Genomic DNA, 18,707 nt, shown 5'->3' with positions numbered 1-18,707 from the left:
AGGCTGCGGCTTTGCGGCCTTCTGCAGGTCTATGCTTCCTTCTGTGATCTGGCGCCATCTTGTGGTGGCCGTTGGCATGACAAGTAAACCAGCAATGCTGATGGGGCTTCCCCAGTGTTTTCACTGCCATCTCCTTCCCTCTAATTGGAACCCCCAAACATTATATATTTTTTTTTTTATTCAAACACCCTAGAGAATAAAATGGCGGTTGTTGCAATACTTTCTGTCACGCCGTATTAGCGCAGCGGTCTTACAAGCGCACTTTTTTTGGGGTTAAAATTACACTTTTTTTATATAAAAAAAAATAACAGTAAAGTGATCCCCATTTTTTTTAATATTATGAAAGATAATGTTACGCCGAGTAAATTCATACCCAACATGTCACGCTTCAAAATTGCGTCCGCTCGTGGAATGCCGACAAACTTTTACCCTTTAAAATCTTCATAGGCGACGTTTAAAAAAAAATCTACAGGTTGCATGTTTTGAGTTACAGAGAGGGTCTAGGGCTAGAATTATTGCTCTCGCTCTATCAATCGCGGCGATACCTCACATGTGTGGTTTGAACACCGTTTATATATGCGGGCGCTGCTCACGTATGTGTTCGCTTCTGCGCGCAAGCTCGTCGGGACGGGGCGCGTTTTCTGGCTCCTAACTTTTTTAGCTGGCTCCTAGATTCCAAGCAAATTTGTCAAACCCTGCGCTACTTTAGTCTTGTCCTGACGAGAGGGTTAGAGAACAGCTATGGTCAGAGTGAAGGTTCTGGGAGGCCAAAACATGGGTCTCAAGTAGGTGATCACTGCTATAAAATCTTCCTCATTATTATCATCAAGGAGGAGAGACAGATAGGCAATACAATGTGCTTAAACATTAGACACCTGAAAGCCTTCAAACCAGAGTCCTTTCGGTCAAAGGCAACAAGAGCCCACTCGTCAGAGATACGTATGCCAACCTCAACGCATGATGCAAAGTACGGCAGCACACCATTACACCCCGCTGTGTGCATCGTGGTAGGAGACGTTAAAAAAAAAAAAAAGTGCAAGTCCAGTTTTCAATGTGTTGCTGTGCAGTGACAGCCCATTCAAATAAGCACTGTTCTGAAGACAATAGTCTTTGCAGTTTCCAATGATGTGAAATGTCCACAATGCTCTTGGCATCCACATACCATGCAATGTTCTGGCAAGGCACAGTGTCAAATGACAAAGCTTGGGAACTGCACTCCCCCCCCAGAATCGTAGCAAACAACGTGTGATCCAATTTGCTTTCCAGGGACAAAAAATAAATAAAAACCTCCAAACCACACATAGAATTACTGTTCAGAGCTCCCAATATTCTCACTTCCGGCATGGTTAGAGAACAATACCCTATTGGAAGGTTCCCATCACAACAGCCTGCTACTAATTAAATTCCTGGACCCTATCCCAAACTGGGTGACATTTCTTTTGCATTGTGTATTTAACAATTGCCATGTTTTATGGTAAAAAAAAATAAAAATACTGTTTTTACCCTCTTTATCTCAGTACTATTGATCCATTTCAATTTTTCAGTCGCTTTCTGGATGTTTATCCTCCAAGAGGATTTGTATTTATGTCCATTCAGTTCTGATATTTACACAGCTCTGCCATAGAACACAGAATCCCCACGACTAAGCTCCAGGGGGGCGGAGTGAAACACGATTGGGGGGGTGGCCTGGTTGGAGTGCAGGCTGAGGTTACCACACCAGGACACCTAGATGTGCGACTTTTATGGTCCCCCCCCCCCCCTATTGTTCTTTGAAGTCTTATGGGAACCAGGACGGGTTTCATCCCGTCAGCACTCTGAAGCAGCTTACATAACCCTATACCACCAAGCCTGAGCGACACACACATTTCCTAGGTCACTGCCACAGAACGCAGCGCCGTCAGGCAGAGCAGAAGACCTGATTTTTCTCTGCCATAGTTAGACAATACTTACTGGTCTTGCTCATTAGCGGTTCTTCCATAGAGGGCGCTGGAGCGCCACCCCCTCTGGCTCCGCACTGACTAATAACATAGATTCATTGCATTGCATGAATCTATGTTATTGTCGCGGCTGGTCTAATTCAGATGGCCGGACCTAGAGCGCTGGCCACCTGAATAACTGCAGCTGGTTGGCTGTACGGAAGTGCCTATCAGAGCCAGCAGAAGGCCTTCCGAGTACAGCCCTCAGGCTGTAGTCGGCTTCCGAATGATTATCCTCGGGACGTACCGGCGGTGCGTTCCTTGGATAAGACTGACAGGCGTCTCAGCCAATCAGGTTCACCGGTTCTGACTATCGGTAACCTGATTGGCTGAAGCGTCATCGAGGGCGGGAGAAGACATCAAGGGACGTGGATGGCTGACTCCAGTAAAGGTAAGTGCCGGGGCGGGGGTGAGGGACATTTTACAGGGCACAGTGACATCAATGGGCACAGTGGCGACAATGGGGACAATTGGCACAGCGGCATGAATGGGCACAGTGGCGACATTTGATGGCATGGCACAGTGGCTGCATTTGATGGCATGGCACAGTGGCTGCAATTTTTTTCTTTTTAGTTTGCTCCCCCTCAAAAATTTTGAGCACCAGCCGCCACTGGTCTTGCCCTTTCTTGTTTATGAGCAAACAACAGAACTGATAAAGCTTATCCTTCTGTCACTTTGTAAACCGTTCCAGGGGTTCTTAAGATGTGCACAAAAGAAAAAGATACATTAGTTCTTAGTGCCAGAAGAACATTAGGGAGATAACCTACTCAAAGGCCCCTCTTATGCCGCGGAATTTCTGACAACAAATGTTCGATGGGAGCTTGTTGTTGGAAATTCCAACCGTGTGTAGGCTCCATCGGACATTTGCTGTCGGAATCTCCGACAAGAAAAATTTGAGAGCTGGATCTCAAATTTTCCGACAACAAAATCCATTCTCGTAATTTCCGAGTGTGTGTAAACCATTCCGACACACAATTCCATGCATACTCTGAATCAAGTACGAGACGGAAGCACTCGGTCTGGTAAAACTAGCCTTCGTAATCGAGATAGCACATTCGTCAGACTGCTATTTTTTAAAATCTTTTAATGCAGCACATTCTCTTCTAACGAAGCAGTAACAGACTGAAAAGCGCGAATCGTCTCTCACCAAACTCCTACTAACACGACATTAGCAGAGGGAGCCCAAAAGGGTGGCGCACTTGGTATTGAACTTCCCTTTTATAGTGCCGTCGTACGTGACTGCGTTGTTGGCAATCGGAATTTCCGACAACATTTTGCGACCGTGTGTATGCAAGACAAGTTTGAGCCAACATCCGTCGGAAAAGAAATCCACTGTTTTGTTGTCGAAATGTCCGATCGTGTGTACGCGGCATTACACGATCACTCACCATTAGCCCAACCTGACGCTAACCTTCACCGTAATCTCAGCCCAATTTTATTCCTCTCATTAGCCCCCAATGCCAACCCCGACACCATCCTTCCCCATAATTTCAATGCCAGCAATGACACTATCCTTCCCAGTAACCCCAACCCACTATTCCCACATAACCCCAAACTCTCCCTTCTGGTAACCTCAACACTATCCCCTTCCCCAAGGCTTCAACTCTATCACTCCCCTGCAACTCCATAATATCCATCCCAGTAACCCAACTCTGACACTATCACCACATTACCTCAACACTACCCCCTCCCATAACCCCCTCATTAAGCCTCTCTATAACTCCGACCCAGACACAAACCCTCCCTGCATCCCCAACACTATCCCTCTCTCCAACGCTAACCCAGACACTAATAGCTGGATTCAGGTAGGGGCGTGCATCTTTACGCCGCCGTAAGTCAGAGAGGCAAGTACTGTATTCACAAAGTACTTGCCTCCTAAGTTACGGCGGCGTAGCGTGAATAGGCCGGTGTAAGCGCGCCTAATTCAAACGAGGATGTGGGGTTCGTTTTTAGTGCATATTAACTGTGACCCAACGTGATTGACGTTTTTTACGAACGGCGCATGCGCCGTCCGTGTACATATCCCAGTGTGCATTGCTCCAAAGTAAGCCGCAAGGACGTATTGGTTTCGACGTGGACGTAAATTACGTCCAGCCCTATTCACGTATGACTTACGCAAACGACGTAAAATTTTCAAATTTCGACACGGGAACGACGGCCATACTTAACATTACTAGTCCAGCTATTTGATGGAATAACTTTACGCCTGAAAATGCCTTAGGTAAACGGCGTATCTTTACTGCGACGGGCGCGCGTACGTTCGTGAATAGGCGTATCTAGTTATTTACATATGTTACGCCGAACTCAATGGAAGCGCCACCTAGCGGCCAGCCTAAATATTGCACCCTATGATACGACGGCGCAGGCTGTCGTATCTTAGATAGGTTTAAGTGTATCTCAGTTTGAGAATACACTTAAACTTAGGTCGGCGCAGATTCCGAGTTAAGTCGGCGTATCTACTGATACGCCGGCCTAACTCTTTCTGAATCCACCTATAACCCTTTGTGTAACCTTAACACCTACCTGATAACTATCCCTCTCCATAACCTAAATCCTGGCTTTGTACCCCCCCCCCCCCTAACCTCAACCCTATTCCATCCTGCAATACCAACCCCAACGCTATCCCTCTCCCTGAACCCTCAACTCCGACACTATCCCTCCCCGTTACCCTGGGGTAGTGTTACCCTGACACTACCCATCCCAGAAACCTGCATACCAATCCTACTCCCATGACTAGCAAAGCTGCAATTTACTTTTATAAACAGAGGTCAAGTGCAGAACTTTCTTTTAGCATCCCCATAGGCTCCCTTGGAGTCTGCTGCCCCATGCAGCTGCCTGTTGTGCCACTACCATAATCTGCCGCTGCCTACCTGCAAGCTCCACACCACTTCCCTTCATAACACCAACAACACTCATCTTTCCTGAAACCCCTCCGATTGCATAACCACCTCTCCTGTGCCAAAAAAAAAAAAACAAGCATCAGGGAGTACCGATTTACTGAGAAGTAGATGTAGCCAAAAGGTGTCCAAAATGGTCACATCTTTTTTGCAAACACATTTACACCTGACCTGCTTTACTGTAAATTGTATAAATGTTTGATGACATGCAAAGATAAGCATTCATTCTCGTCAGATTTAGAGGAACTGCAAGGCCCAAAATCACCTCAGAGTTTGCAGTCCTTTCATGAATGACAAGACACAGCTTCTTGCTTGCCTCTGATCTACAGAGTCCAAGATACCATCATGACAGTATGATTGGCATACCTTGCCAATGTCTACTGTGCTGCTGGGGACTAATTTGGGATTGCATAGGGACACAAAACCCTGATAGATGACAGCAGATGAAGGGACCAGAAAGCTCATTACACAGAACCTAAGCCCACTGGAGATGAACCACTTGCTTGTCTTTGATCTACGCTGTCCTGGAGACTCTGCATGCCTACGATGCCAGTATGATTGGCAGCCCTTGCTGTTGTCTGCTGTGCTCGGGTCTATGCTATGGTTGCATGGGAACCCAACACACTGGCCCGGATTCTCAAACGAGTTACGCCGGCGTATCTCCAGATACGCTGTCATATCTATGCGCCTGATTCTTAAAATCAGTTACGCATAGATTTGTATTAGATACGACGGCGTAAGAGATTTACGCCGGTCGGATCTTAACTGCATATTTACGCTGGCCGCTAGGGGCGTGTACGCTGATTACGCCTAGAAATATGTAAATCAGCTAGATACGCCAATTCACAAACGAACGTACGCCCGGCCAACGCAGTACAGATACGCCGTTTACGTTAGGCTTTTCCGGCGTAAAGTTACCCCTGCTATATGAGGCGTAGATGCGGCGTACCAATGTTAAGTATGGACGTCGTTCCCATGTCGAATTTTGAAAATTTTAGGTTGTTTGCGTAAGTCGTTCGCGGATAGGGCTGGGCGTCATTTACGTTCACGTTGAAACCATTGGCTTATTGCGGGTTAATTTGGAGCATGCGCACTGGGATACTTTCACAGACGGCGCATGCGCCGTTCGTAAAAAGCGTCATTTACGTGGAGTCACATAAAATTTACATAACACACGCCCACATCTGCCACATTTGAATTAGGCGGGCTTACGCCAGCCTATTTACGCTACGCCGCCGCAACTTTTGAGAATATGGCACTTGCCTGTAAAAGTTGCGGAGGCGTAACGTAAAAAGGATACGTTACACCCGCACAAAGATACACCATTCTACGTGAATCCGGGCCACTGTCTAGTAGATGCAAGGCCCAGGGTGCCCATCACACAGAGCACTGTAGCCCCTGTGGAGATGGGGACAGACCACTTGCTTGTCTGTGATCTACCCTCTACTGGAAAATCCGTATGCCCAGACTAAAATGTTTATTGGCACACTTTGCTGGTGTCTGCTATACTAGGGTCTATGCTGGGGTTGCATCGGAAAACAATACCCTGTCTGATAGAAAGCAGCAGACACAAAGCCCAGGTTGCCCCTCACTCAGAGCCCTGCAGCCCCCAGGAGATCTACTCCCACATGCCTACAATGACAGATCTCGCTGGTGTCTGCTGTTCTAGGAAAGGCCCAGGGTTGCCATCTCAGTGTTGTAACCCATCTAAAAGGCGACAAGGTGGACTACTTGAAACAAGAAAAGCCGCTCCAGGTGAGCGAGTCTCTGGTTAATCCACACACTAGTGAGGGGCTAGCCAAGCTCGCATGCTGGGTAACATAAGGAAATAATTCCAGGCAGCTGCACTTCCAAAAATCCTTTTATTGAGGCTTCATATGACAAGTAGTTGACAGATGGAGCAGGGGACAAAAAGGCAAACATGTTTTCGCGCAAATGTTAGCACGTATTCATGACCGGAGATGGACCACTTGCTGGCCTCTGATCTACCCTGTTCTAGAGACTTCACATGCCTGCAATGGCATTTTTATTGACAATCCCTGGCGGTGTCTGCTGTACTAGGGCATATACTGGGGTTGCATAGTGACACAATACCCTGTCCGATAGGCTGCCTATCACACTCTTAAAATGAACCACTTGGTTGCCTCTCCATCCTGGAGACTCTGCATGTCTACAAGGGCATTTTGATTGCCAGACATTGCCAGGATCTGCTGCGCTGAAGACTAATCTGGGGTTGCATAGGGATACAATAGCCTGCCCAGTAGAAATCGTCAAACGAAAAAGACCCAGGGTGCCCTTCACTTGGAGCCTTATAGACCCTCTGGAGACGGGTTCCCTGCTATCCTCTGATCCTGCATGCCTATTGTGACAATTGGACTGGCAGACCTTGCCAATGTCCGCTCTGGGGTTGCATAGGGACACAAACCCTGTCCAAGAGAAGCAAGTAGATGAAAGGCCAGTGGTGCCCACACCGAGTGCCGACAATCCCTGCAGACAAAGATATGGACACTTGCTTGCCTCAGATCCTGCATGCCCATTAAGACATGTTGATTGGCAGACCTTGCCGGTGTCTGCTGTACAATGGTCTATGCCGGATTTGCATAGGGACGCAATACCCTGTCTGATAGAAGACAGCAGACAAGGGGCCAGGGGGTCCCACACTTGCAGCCTTGTAGATGGACCCCCTGCTTGCCTTAGATTCTGCATACCTACACTAACATGCGAGACCTTGCCAGTCTCTGCTGGGGTTGCAGAGGCATTGCTAGGGGGGTGCGGTCCACACCGGGTGACACCCGCTAGAGGGGTGACACCATCCCATTTTTTTTTTTTTTTTAGCTGACATGCCCAGCCTGCCCTGTGCCACCCCAGCCTGCCCCGTACCACCCCAAACAGCTCTGTACCACCCCAGCCTGCCCTGTGCCACCCCAGCCTGCCCTATGCCACCCTAACTTGCCCTGTGCCATCCCAACTTTCCCTATGCCACCCTAACTTGCACTATACCACCCCAACCTGCCCTGTACCACCCTAACTTGCCCTATACCACCCCAACCTGCCCTATGCAACTCTAACTTGCCCTATACCACCCCAAACTACCCTATATCACCCCAACATGCCCTATACCACCTTAACCTGTCCTATACCACCCGACTACACCGACCTGCAACTATACCACTCTATACTACCCGAATCTGCCACTATACTGCCCTATACTATCATTTACAGGGGCTGGTTTGGGGTGCGCCCCGTGCGCTGCCTGCTTGGTGCTGGGCAGCCTAGACAGAGGGGGGGGGGGTGTCACCATATTTTACCGCACCGGGTGACACCAACCCTAGTGACACCACTGTGCATAGGGACACAACATCCTGTGTAATAGAAGGCAGCAGAGGGAAAGTCCAGAGTACCACATAGCCCCTCTGGAGACGAAGACACAGACCACTTGCTCTTCTTTGATCCTGCAGCCCACAATGACAAATTGATTGGCTGACCTCTGCTATACTAGGGTCTGTGCTGGGGGTTGCATTGGCTGACCTCTGCTATACCAGGGTCTGTGCTGGGGGTTGCATAGGCTGACCTCTGCTATACCAGGGTCTGTGCTGGGGGTTGCATAGGCTGACCTCTGCTATACCAGGGTCTGTGCTGGGGGTTGCATAGGGAAACAATCTCCTGTCTGATAGAAGGTAGCAGAGAAAATATGCAGAGTGCCACGTAGCCCCTCTGGAGACACATGTTTAGCTTGAATCCTGGAGCCTCTACATGCCCAATATGACATGTTGATTGGCAGACCTTGCCAGTGTTTGCTGTACAATGGTCTGTTCTGGAGTTGCATAGGGACACAATCTCCTGTCCGATAGAAGGCAGCCAGGGGGACCCTCACTTGGAGCCTTCTAGACCCTCTGGAGATAGACCCTGCGCTTTCCTTGGATCCTACAATGACATATTGATTGGCAGGCCCCACCAGTGCCTCCTGTGCCAGAATTAAATCTGGGGTTGCATAGGGACACAATCTCCTGTGTGATAGAAGGCAGCAGACACAAGTGTCAGGGGGGCCCTCACTTGCAGCCTTGTGGACTCTTTGGAGATGGGCCCCTGCTTGCCGCAGAACCTGCATATCTACAATGAAAGTCCAGAGTGCCATGTAGCCCCTCTGGAGACGAAGTGACGGACCACTTCCTGCCTCTGATTCTGGAGTCTACAATGACATATTGACTGGCAGACCCCGTCAGTGCCAGTCCAGTCTGGGGTTGCATAGTGACACAATCCCCTGTGTGATAGAAGGCAGCAGAGGAAAAGTCCACAGTGCCATGTAGCCCCTATGGAGACGAAGTGACGGACCACTTTCTTGCCTCCGATTCTGGAGTCTACAATGACATATTGACTGGCAGACCCCACCAGTGCCTCCTGTGCCAGTCCAGTCTGGGGTTGCATAGGGACACAATCCCCTGTGTGATAGAAGGCAGCAGAGGAAAAGTCCACAGTGCTATGTAGCCCCTCTGGAGACGAACCATTTCCTGCCTCTGATTCTGGAGTCCACAATGACATATTGACTGGCAGACCCCCTCCTGTGCCAGTCTAATCTGGGGTTGCATAGGGACACAATTCCCTGTGTGATAGAAGGCAGCAGAAGAAAAGTCCACAGTGCCATGTAGCCCCTCTGGAGACGAAGTGACGGACCACTTCCTTGCCTCCGATTCTGGAGTCTACAATGACATATTGACTGGCAGACCCCCGCCAGTGCCTCCTGTGCCAGTCTAATCTGGGGGTTGCATAGGGACACAATCCCCTGTGTGATAGAAAGCAGCAGAGGAAAAGTCCACAGTGCCATGTAACCCCTTTGGAGACGAAGACGCAGACCACTTCCTTGCCTCCGATTCTGGAGTCTGCAATGACATATTGACTGGCAGACCCCGCCAGTGCCTCCTGTGCCAGGCCAGACTGGGGTTGCATAGGGACACAATCCCCTGTGTGATAGAAGGCAGCAGAGGAAAAGTCCACAGTGCCATGTAGCCCCTCTGGAGACAAAGGGACGGACCACTTCCTTGCCTCCGATTCTGGAGTCTACAATGACATATTGACTGGCAGACCCCCTCCTGTGCCAGTCTAATCTGGGGTTGCATAGGGACACAATCCCGTGTGATAGAAGGCAGCAGAGGAAAACTCCACAGTGCCATGTAGCCCCTCTGGAGACGAAGTGACGGACCACTTCCGATTCTGGAGTCTACAATGACATATTGACTGGCAGACCCCCGCCAGTGCCTCCTGTGCCAGAGTCTAATCTGGGGTTGCATAGGGACACAATCTCCCGTCTGTTAGAAGGCAGCAGACACACAAACCCACCACCACCCACACCAACCAGCCATCTGAAAGTTTCTCCCGACACACAAGGCACCCAAGGGGGGTGCGAGAACAGTCCTGGGCCTCAGACCGGACGGGGGCCCGGCTCAATGGGGGACATTTACTACTCCAGTCTCAGGTCATTAAGCAAAACCACAAGCAGATGCTTCGTTTTACACGCAGTCGCCTGTCTCAGGGGTATTTCGCATTGTGCACCGCTGTGTTCTGCGAGGTCATTGCTGCCACATTTACAAAGCGTAAAAAACACACACACACACACACACACACACACACTTTTGTATCCTAAAAAGTCAAACCTTTAAATGCAAAAATAACGTAAGAAATACAGCTGATCCCGGACGCGTGTCTGCAGCTGACGTGAACCCTCATTGTAGATGTGGATAGGGAAGAGGTGATCGAGGAGTGATTGGCTGTGATACACACACACAGATTCTGGATCAGATTGGATCTCATAAATAATAGATAAAACGGTGACTTTGTATCAGATTGGATCTCATAGAGAGCTACTAAAGATGACTTTGTATCACCAGTGATGGGTGGACAGAATGGCAATGTTCCTTTGCTGATCTGGCAGATCAAATCTGGCTGTGTGTGCCCAACTTTACAGATCTCTGCTACAAAATATATATAATAAAAAAAAAAAACACACATAATATATGATCTAGAAGGGGGAGTAATGATAGAAGAGCCCAGGGGTGATGTGCAGGGGGAGAAATGATATGAGAAAGCAATGGTGATCGGAGACAGAAGAGCTGACACTCAGTGAGTCCGGTGCTGCCCCATCCAGCAGGGGGCGCTGAGGAGCCTGGAATGCAGAGAGGAGCGGGATGGACACATCAGCAATCTACATACACGCCGCATTGTGCCCGGAGGGGGGCGCCCCGTGCAGGCTGGGGAGGGGGTGCATGGAATTTCTGCAGGAGGGGGGGGGGAGACTCTCCTACCTCAAACATGAGCCCGATGAGGACGCAGATGATGAAGAAGAAGCCGATGTCCGCATGGTTGTGGATGACGAACTCCTGGCTGAAGATGGGGTAAGTTTTCCTCCTTCTGAAAGCCATCTCCGGAGAGCCCGAGCGATCCCCCTCCCTGTCCGCTCCACCGCTCTACCGAGCCTGGCCCCGCCCCTCTTCCCCGGGACACACACGCCTTCCCCGGGAGGGACACGCCCACTTAACACGCTGCTGCCCGCCCCGCTCTGACAGCCAGAGCCGCTGAGAGTCCAATCACCGATCCCCATTCACACTGATCATCATTCTCACTGAGAGTCCAATCACTGATCATCATTCTCACTGAGAGTCCAATCACTGATCATCATTCTCACTGAGAGTCCAATCACTGATCATCATTCTCACTGAGAGTCCAATCACTGATCATCATTCTCACTGATCATCATTCACACTGAGAGTCCAATCACTGATCCCCATTCACACTGATCATCATTCTCACTGATCATCATTCACACTGATCATCATTCACCGAGAGTCCAATCACTGATCATCATTCACTGAGAATCCAATTACTGATCATCACTCACTGATCATCACTCACTGATCATCACGCACTGATCATCAATCACTGATCACCATTCTCACTGATCATCATTCACTGAGAGTCCAATCACTGATCATCATTCACACTGATCATCATTCACCGAGAGTCCAATCACTGATCATCATTCACTGAGAATCCAATTACTGATCATCACTCACTGATCATCACTCACTGATCATCACGCACTGATCATCAATCACTGATCACCATTCTCACTGATCATCATTCACTGAGAGTCCAATCACTGATCATCATTCACACTGATCATCATTCAATGAGAATCCAATTACTGACCAATATTCTCTGATCATCACTCACTGATCATCACGCACTGAGTCCAATCACTCATCAACACTCACTGACAGTTCAATCACTGATCATCATCACTGAACACCGATCATCACTCACTGATCGTCACTCACTGGTCATCACGCACTGACAGTTCAATCACTGATCATCATACTGATTACACTGCACACACTGACTCTGATCACAATACAGACCCTGACTACACTGACACTGATTATACTGACATTGATCACATTACAAGGACTAAACTGACACCAATAACACTGACAGGGATGACCCTGACAACACTCTTCATTACCATCTCCTCTCCTCTCCCATCTCCTCCCCCATCCCATCTCCTCTCCCATCCCCTCTCCTCTCCCATCCCATCTCCTCTCCCATCCCATCTCCTCCCCCATCTCCTCTCCCATCCCATCTCCTCCCCCATCCCATCTCCTCTCCCATCCCCTCTCCTCTCCCATCCCCTCTCCTCCCCCATCTCCTCTCCCATCCCCTCTCCTCTCCCATCCCATCTCCTCTCCCATCCCATCTCCTCCCCCATCCCATCTCCTCTCCCATCCCCTCTCCTCTCCCATCCCATCTCCTCTCCCATCCCATCTCCTCCCCCATCTCCTCTCCCATCCCATCTCCTCTCCCATCCCATCTCCTCTCCCATCCCCTCGCATCTTTCATTTCTCCTCCTTTCCCATCCCCTTTCATCTCACATCTCCTCTCCCATCCCCACTCCTCTCCCATCCCATCTCCTCTCCCATCCCCTCGCATCTTTCATTTCTCCTCCTTTCCCATCCCCTTTTATCTCACATCTCCTCTCCCATCCCCTCTCCTCTCCCATCCCATCTCCTCTCCCATCCCATCTCCTCCCCCATCTCCTCTCCCATCCCATCTCCTCTCCCATCCCCACTCCTCTCCCATCCCATCTCCTCTCCCATCCCCACTCCTCTCCCATCCCATCTCCTCTCCCATCCCCACTCCTCTCCCATCCCCACTCCTCTCCCATCCCATCTCCTCTCCCATCCCCACTCCTCTCCCATCCCATCTCCTCTCCCATCCCCACTCCTCTCCCATCCCCACTCCTCTCCCATCCCCTTGCATCTTTCATTTCTCCTCCTTTCCCATCCCCTCTCATCTCACAACTCCTCTCCCATCCCATCTCATCTCTTCTCTCCCGTGCCATCTCCTCTCTTCTCTCCCATTCCATCTCCTCGCTTCTCTCCCATCCCATCTCCTCTCTTCTCTCCCATCCCATCTCCTCTCTTCTCTCCCATCCCCCTCTCCTCTCCCATCCCCTCTCATCTTTAATTTCTTTGCATCTCCCATCCCCTCTAATCTTCCATCTCCTCTCATCTCCCACCCCCTCTCATCTCCCATCTCCTATTCTTTCCCATCTCACATCTCCTCTTCTCCCTCATTCCTTCTTCTCTCACATCTCCTCACCCATCCTCTCTCATCTCCCATCCCATCTCCTCTCCCATCCCATCCCATCCCCTCTCCTCTCCCACCCCCTCTCATCTTTAATTTCTTTGCATCTCCCATCTCCTCTATTCTTCCATCCACTCTCCTCTCCCATCCCATACCCTTTCATCCCCCATCCCCTCTCATCTCCTATCCACTCTCCTCTCCCATCTCCTCTCATCTCCCACCCCCTCTCATCTCCCATCTCCTATTCTTTCCCATCTCCTCTCATCTCACATCTCCTCTCCCATTCACTCTCCTCTCACATCCCTGTGTTTTTTAATTCTGCAGCTAAATGCCTTATTTCACATCGCAGATGTGCAGTCATGTGACCGCCCAGCTGATGTCAGAGGGGAATCTCAACCCCTCCCACTGTAGTCCTTAGATCAGGGAAGAAGAACAGTGGGTGGTCACGTGACCGCACATCGGCGATCTGAATAAAAGTATTTAGCTGCAGAATTGTAAGAGAACACATACACTGTGTAGTATAGCTTATTATAACAGAGGGGATGGCAGTAACTGAGATCACTCACTACTTTACAACCACTTTAACTGCAACATGTATAATAATACTATAACTAGTCTCGAGTGCACTCTAGAAGCACAGCTAGGATATGGTGCAATGTCCCCTGAGAAATACCTCTTAGCATAAGCAATGGGCGAAGATCTATGTGTAGCAGCTGTAAAGGGCCAGTCTTTAGTTCAAACTCTTCAGCCGTCTACCGTTGGGGCCCAATTGCACTGTTGGCACACATGAGAACTGTCCCAGTCAAGCCTTCAGCAAGTAATAAGGCTACCAAATGGCTGTATGGTGAGTTCCTAAGGGGCTCAGTCTCTCTAGCAGCAGATTGTAAATCTCCACAACAGCAGCTCACCAGTCCTAGTGATATTGCAGCTCACCACATGGTCACATACAGCGATTAGTCCACTCTCTGCTCTGCACTCAGATGACTCAGGCTGTCGGCACATCCAAACTTAGCGCTCCAGATTTCATTCAGGCCGCTGATATGCAGCAGTGATGGTGAACACTGGACAGCAATGTGCACTCTCCAGGCTCCCTCATGGCAAGAGGAAGCTGTATACTGTGCAGCCTGAGAAAATGTAACTCTTTTCTCTCCTGGTAATCCCTCTCTCTGGGAAATGCATTTCAAAAGCTCTAGATTATAATAGAGTCGCTTTCCTCTGGACTACAGTTCCCATCAGTGACAGCACCAACTGGCATCAGTGCTCTGCAACAGGTGAGGCAAACAAGACGTGTCACCCAGAGGTGGCAGGCAGGGACAGTGTCCAGGACAGCCTGCTGGTTACTGTAATATGTGCAGGATGCCATTTCTCTCATAATGAAATATCCAGGTCTGACAAATTAGGTACTAAGGGGGTGTTAGTGACATGGAGGTACCCAGGTGGTGTTGGTGACCTGGTGGTGCCCGGGTGGTGTTAGTGACCTGGTGGTGCCCAGGTGGTGTTGGTGATCTGGAGGTGCCAAGGTGCCAAGGTGGTGTTGGTGACCTGGTGGTGCTTAGGTGGTGTTAGTGACATGGAGGTTCCCAGATGGTGTTGGTGCCCAGGTGGTGTTAGTGAAATGGAGGTTCCCAGGTGGTGTTGGTGACCTGGTGGTGCCCAGGTGTTGACCTGGTGGTGCCCAGGTGTTGTTGGTGATCTGGAAGTGCCAAGGTGGTGTTGGTGACCTGGTGGTGCCAAGGTGGTGATCTGGTGGTGCCCAGGTGGTGTTGGTGATCTGGAAGTGCCAAGGTGGTGTTGGTGACCTGGTGGTGCCCAGGTGGTGTTAGTGACATGGAGGTTCCCAGATGGTGTTGGTGCTCAGGTGGTGTTAGTGACATGGAGTTTCCTAGGTAGTGTTTGGGGCCCAGGTGGTGTTAGTGACATGGATGTTCCCAGGTGGTGTTGGTGATCTGGAGGTGCCAAGATGGTGTTGGTGCCCAGGTGGTGTTAGTGACATGGAGGTTCCCAGGTGGTGTTGGTAGCCTGTTGGTGCCCAGGTGGTGTTAGTGACATGGAGGTTCCCAGGTGGTGTTGGTGACCTGGTGGTGCACAGGTGGTGTTGGTGATATGGAGGTGCCTAGGTGGTGTTGGTGACCTGGTGGTGCCCAGGTGGTGTTGGTGATCTGGTGGTGCCCAGTTGGTGTTGGTGATCTGGAGGTGCCAAGGTGGTGTTGGTGACCTGTTGGTGCCCAGGTGGTGTTAGTGACATGGAGGTGCCCAGGTGGCATTGTTGATCTGGTGGTGCCCAGGTGGTGTTAGTGACATGGAGGTACCCAGGTGGTGTTGGTGATATGGAGGTGCCCAGGTGGTGTTGGTGATATTGAGGTGCCCAAGTGCAATGCAGGGCAGGTGCAGCATAATGCTGTTTAGCCGTGTGGTTTTACCGTCTCCCAACCTCAAAATAATTGAGGTGAGGCTTATACATGTCTGTGAGACTCTTACTTATGACACAGCATTCTACGCATATTTTATAGTAAAAAGAATGTTTTTGTTTTTTAGGCCCCTCCCACTGCAAAAAAAAAAAACATTTTGGCCACACCCATTGTTTACCAGTGGGATTTGGCTTGAAGAAAAGGTGGCAACCCTATAGGTACAGTGTTGCACGACCGTGCAATTGTCAGTTAAAGTTACGCAGTGGCCTGGTCATGAAGGGGGGGGTACATTTTCCGGAGGGCAATACTTTAATGCAGAGTCCCATATCGTTCCTGTCCCAGTCACCTCATTCCATAATGGAACATCACATTGAATTCTCTGCCCATTTCTTCATGGCACCACTCAGAAGCACACAATTTCCCGGGACACCTCTGAAATTCCTGCAGTGGATTTTGGAATGCTTATGGGCATGAGATGTGCTCTCTTGCAGACAGAGGCCTGCTTTGCAGCGTGCAGTAATCTGCAGACATGTCCGTGCCCCTCTCCAGGATTCCAGGCCCTCCACAGCTGGCACAGGACAAACACAGCTGTACACATTGGCAGCACAGCGAAGACTTCTCTCAATCTCTTTGTTAAACAAACTGAACCTGAACTCCGTTACCCTTCCACAGCCCCCCACCCCGGTCCGTGTAAAGTTCCCGTCTGCACATTGTCTGCCCCATGCACACAGGATGGTTTTATCCTCCTCTCGATGCCTATGCTCCAGGGGAGGAAAAAGCAACATAAAAAATGTGCATAAAGCCACACGTGCCAAGCGTTTGGGCGTTCATTCATTCCATTGGACAGAATATTAAGCACTTCAATACTGGGTGCTTTTACCCCCTTCCTGCCCAGGACAATTTTCAGATTTCAGTTTTCCATTTTCACACTTTGAATGACAATTGCGCGGTCATGCAACGCGCAATTACATTTTTATAATTATATTGGCCCGGATCCAGTAAGATTTGCGCATAAATTACGGAGGCACAGGGCAACGATTTTGCCCTGCGCCCCCGCAAATTTGCGCCGCTGCCCTCGATTCACGGAGCAGTAGCTCCGTAAATTTGCGAGGGCGCGCCGCCAAAATTGCCCGGCGTAAGCGCACGCAATTTAAATGATCCCGCAGGGGGCGGGAATCATTTTAATTAGGCGCGTTCCCGCGCCGATCGTAAAGCGCATGCGCCGTCGGGAAACTTTCCCGACGTGCATTGTGGCAAATGACGTCGCAAGGACGTAATTTGCTTCAAAGTGAACGTGAATGGCGTCCAGCCCCTACTATTAGAAGGGGCAGCCTTACGCTAAAGACGCCATACGGAAACTCCGTAACTTGCGTACGCAGGGCCCGCGCAACATTGTGAATCGGTTTTTGTATGCAATTTGCATACTATACACTGAGCACAATGGGAGCGCCCCCTAGCGGTCATCGCAAGAATGCAGCCTAAAATCTGCGTGGCATAAGAGCCTTATGCCACGCAGATTTTAGGCTGCAGTCGGCGTTACGATGTTCCTGAATAAGGAGCATTCGTAACGCCGGAGCAAGTCAGCAATTGCGCTGCGTAACTATGGTTACGCAGGCGCAATTGCTCTCTGAATCCGGGCCATTATAATTATAAATTATATTAAGTTATAATAATATTATAAAATTATATAAAATTAGATTTTTATCATTTTTTTACACAAATAGAGGTTTCTTTTGGTGGTATTTAATCACCATTGGGGTTTTTCATTTTTTGTATAAATAAATAAAGTTTTTTGGCCCAGATTCTCGTAGATGGGCGTAAAACTACAGCCAAGTGCTTTATTCACAAAGAACTTGCCTGTAAAGTTGCGGCGGCGTAGCATAAATCCCCTGGCGCAAGCCCGCCTAATTCAAATGAGCCGGGTAGGGGGCGTGGAGCATTTAAATTAGGCACGTTCCCGCGCCAAACGTAATGCGCATGCGCCCTCCCTAAAATTTCCCGACGTGCATTGCGCTAAATGACGTCGCAAGGACGTCATTGGTTTCGACGTGAACGTAAATGGCGTCCAGCCCCATTCACGGACGACTTACGCAAACGACATAAATTTTTAAATTTCGACGCGGGAACGACGGCCATACTTAACATTGGTTACCCCTCATATAGCAGGGGAACTTTACACGTCGCAAATCTAACGTAAACGTCGTAACTTCACTGCGTCGACCACGCGTACGTTCGGGAATTCGCGTATTTTGCTAATTTGCATACTCGACGGGGAAAACGACGGAGGCGACACCTAGTGGCGAAAAAAAAATGCATTTAAGATCCGACAGCGTAAGAGCCTTACGCCTGTCGGATCTAATGGATATCTCTGCGTAACTGATTCTAAGAATCAGTCGCATAGATACGACGGCCCAGATTAGGACTTACGACGGTGTACATTGCGTTGCGCCGTCGTAAGCCCTTTGAGAATCTGGGCCTTTGAAAATAAAAAAATGGTTTTACTTTGTTATTGTTATAAAAATTTGTAAATACGTTTTCTTCACTGAGGGGCACTGATGAGGTGGCACTAAAATGCAGCACTGATGGGCACTGAGAGGCGGCACTGATAGGCAATGATGGGCAGTGATAGATGGCACTAATAGGCAGCACTGATGAGGATGCACTGACAGGCATTATGGATGGGCACTGGTGGGCATCACTGATGGGGCTGCACTGATTATCAGTGCAGACCCTGGCTGTCAGGAGAGCCGGTTATCGTCTCTCCTCTGCTCACGTTCTGTCAGCAGTAAATA

The 18,707-nt window shown here is 49.6% G+C and overlaps 1 protein-coding gene across 1 annotated transcript in view; it reads right to left on the bottom strand.

Annotated features, from left to right (window-relative positions):
* Positions 1 to 11,365, bottom strand: part of TRAM2 (translocation associated membrane protein 2) — a 100,535-nt gene extending 89,170 nt beyond the window's left edge. The window contains exon 1 of the mRNA XM_040348342.1: positions 11,170 to 11,365. Within this exon, the coding sequence (XP_040204276.1) occupies positions 11,170 to 11,286 (117 nt within the window). The 5' untranslated portion in view covers positions 11,287 to 11,365. The remainder of the gene's footprint in view (positions 1 to 11,169) is intronic.
* Between the last annotated feature and the right edge of the window lie 7,342 nt (positions 11,366 to 18,707).

This window comes from Rana temporaria, chromosome 4 (genome assembly GCF_905171775.1).
Source record: "Rana temporaria chromosome 4, aRanTem1.1, whole genome shotgun sequence".
In the NCBI taxonomy this organism is placed as follows: Eukaryota; Metazoa; Chordata; class Amphibia; order Anura; family Ranidae; genus Rana; species Rana temporaria.
Note: the sequence above shows the minus strand (reverse complement) of the source record. Positions and strands in the feature narration are given on the sequence as shown.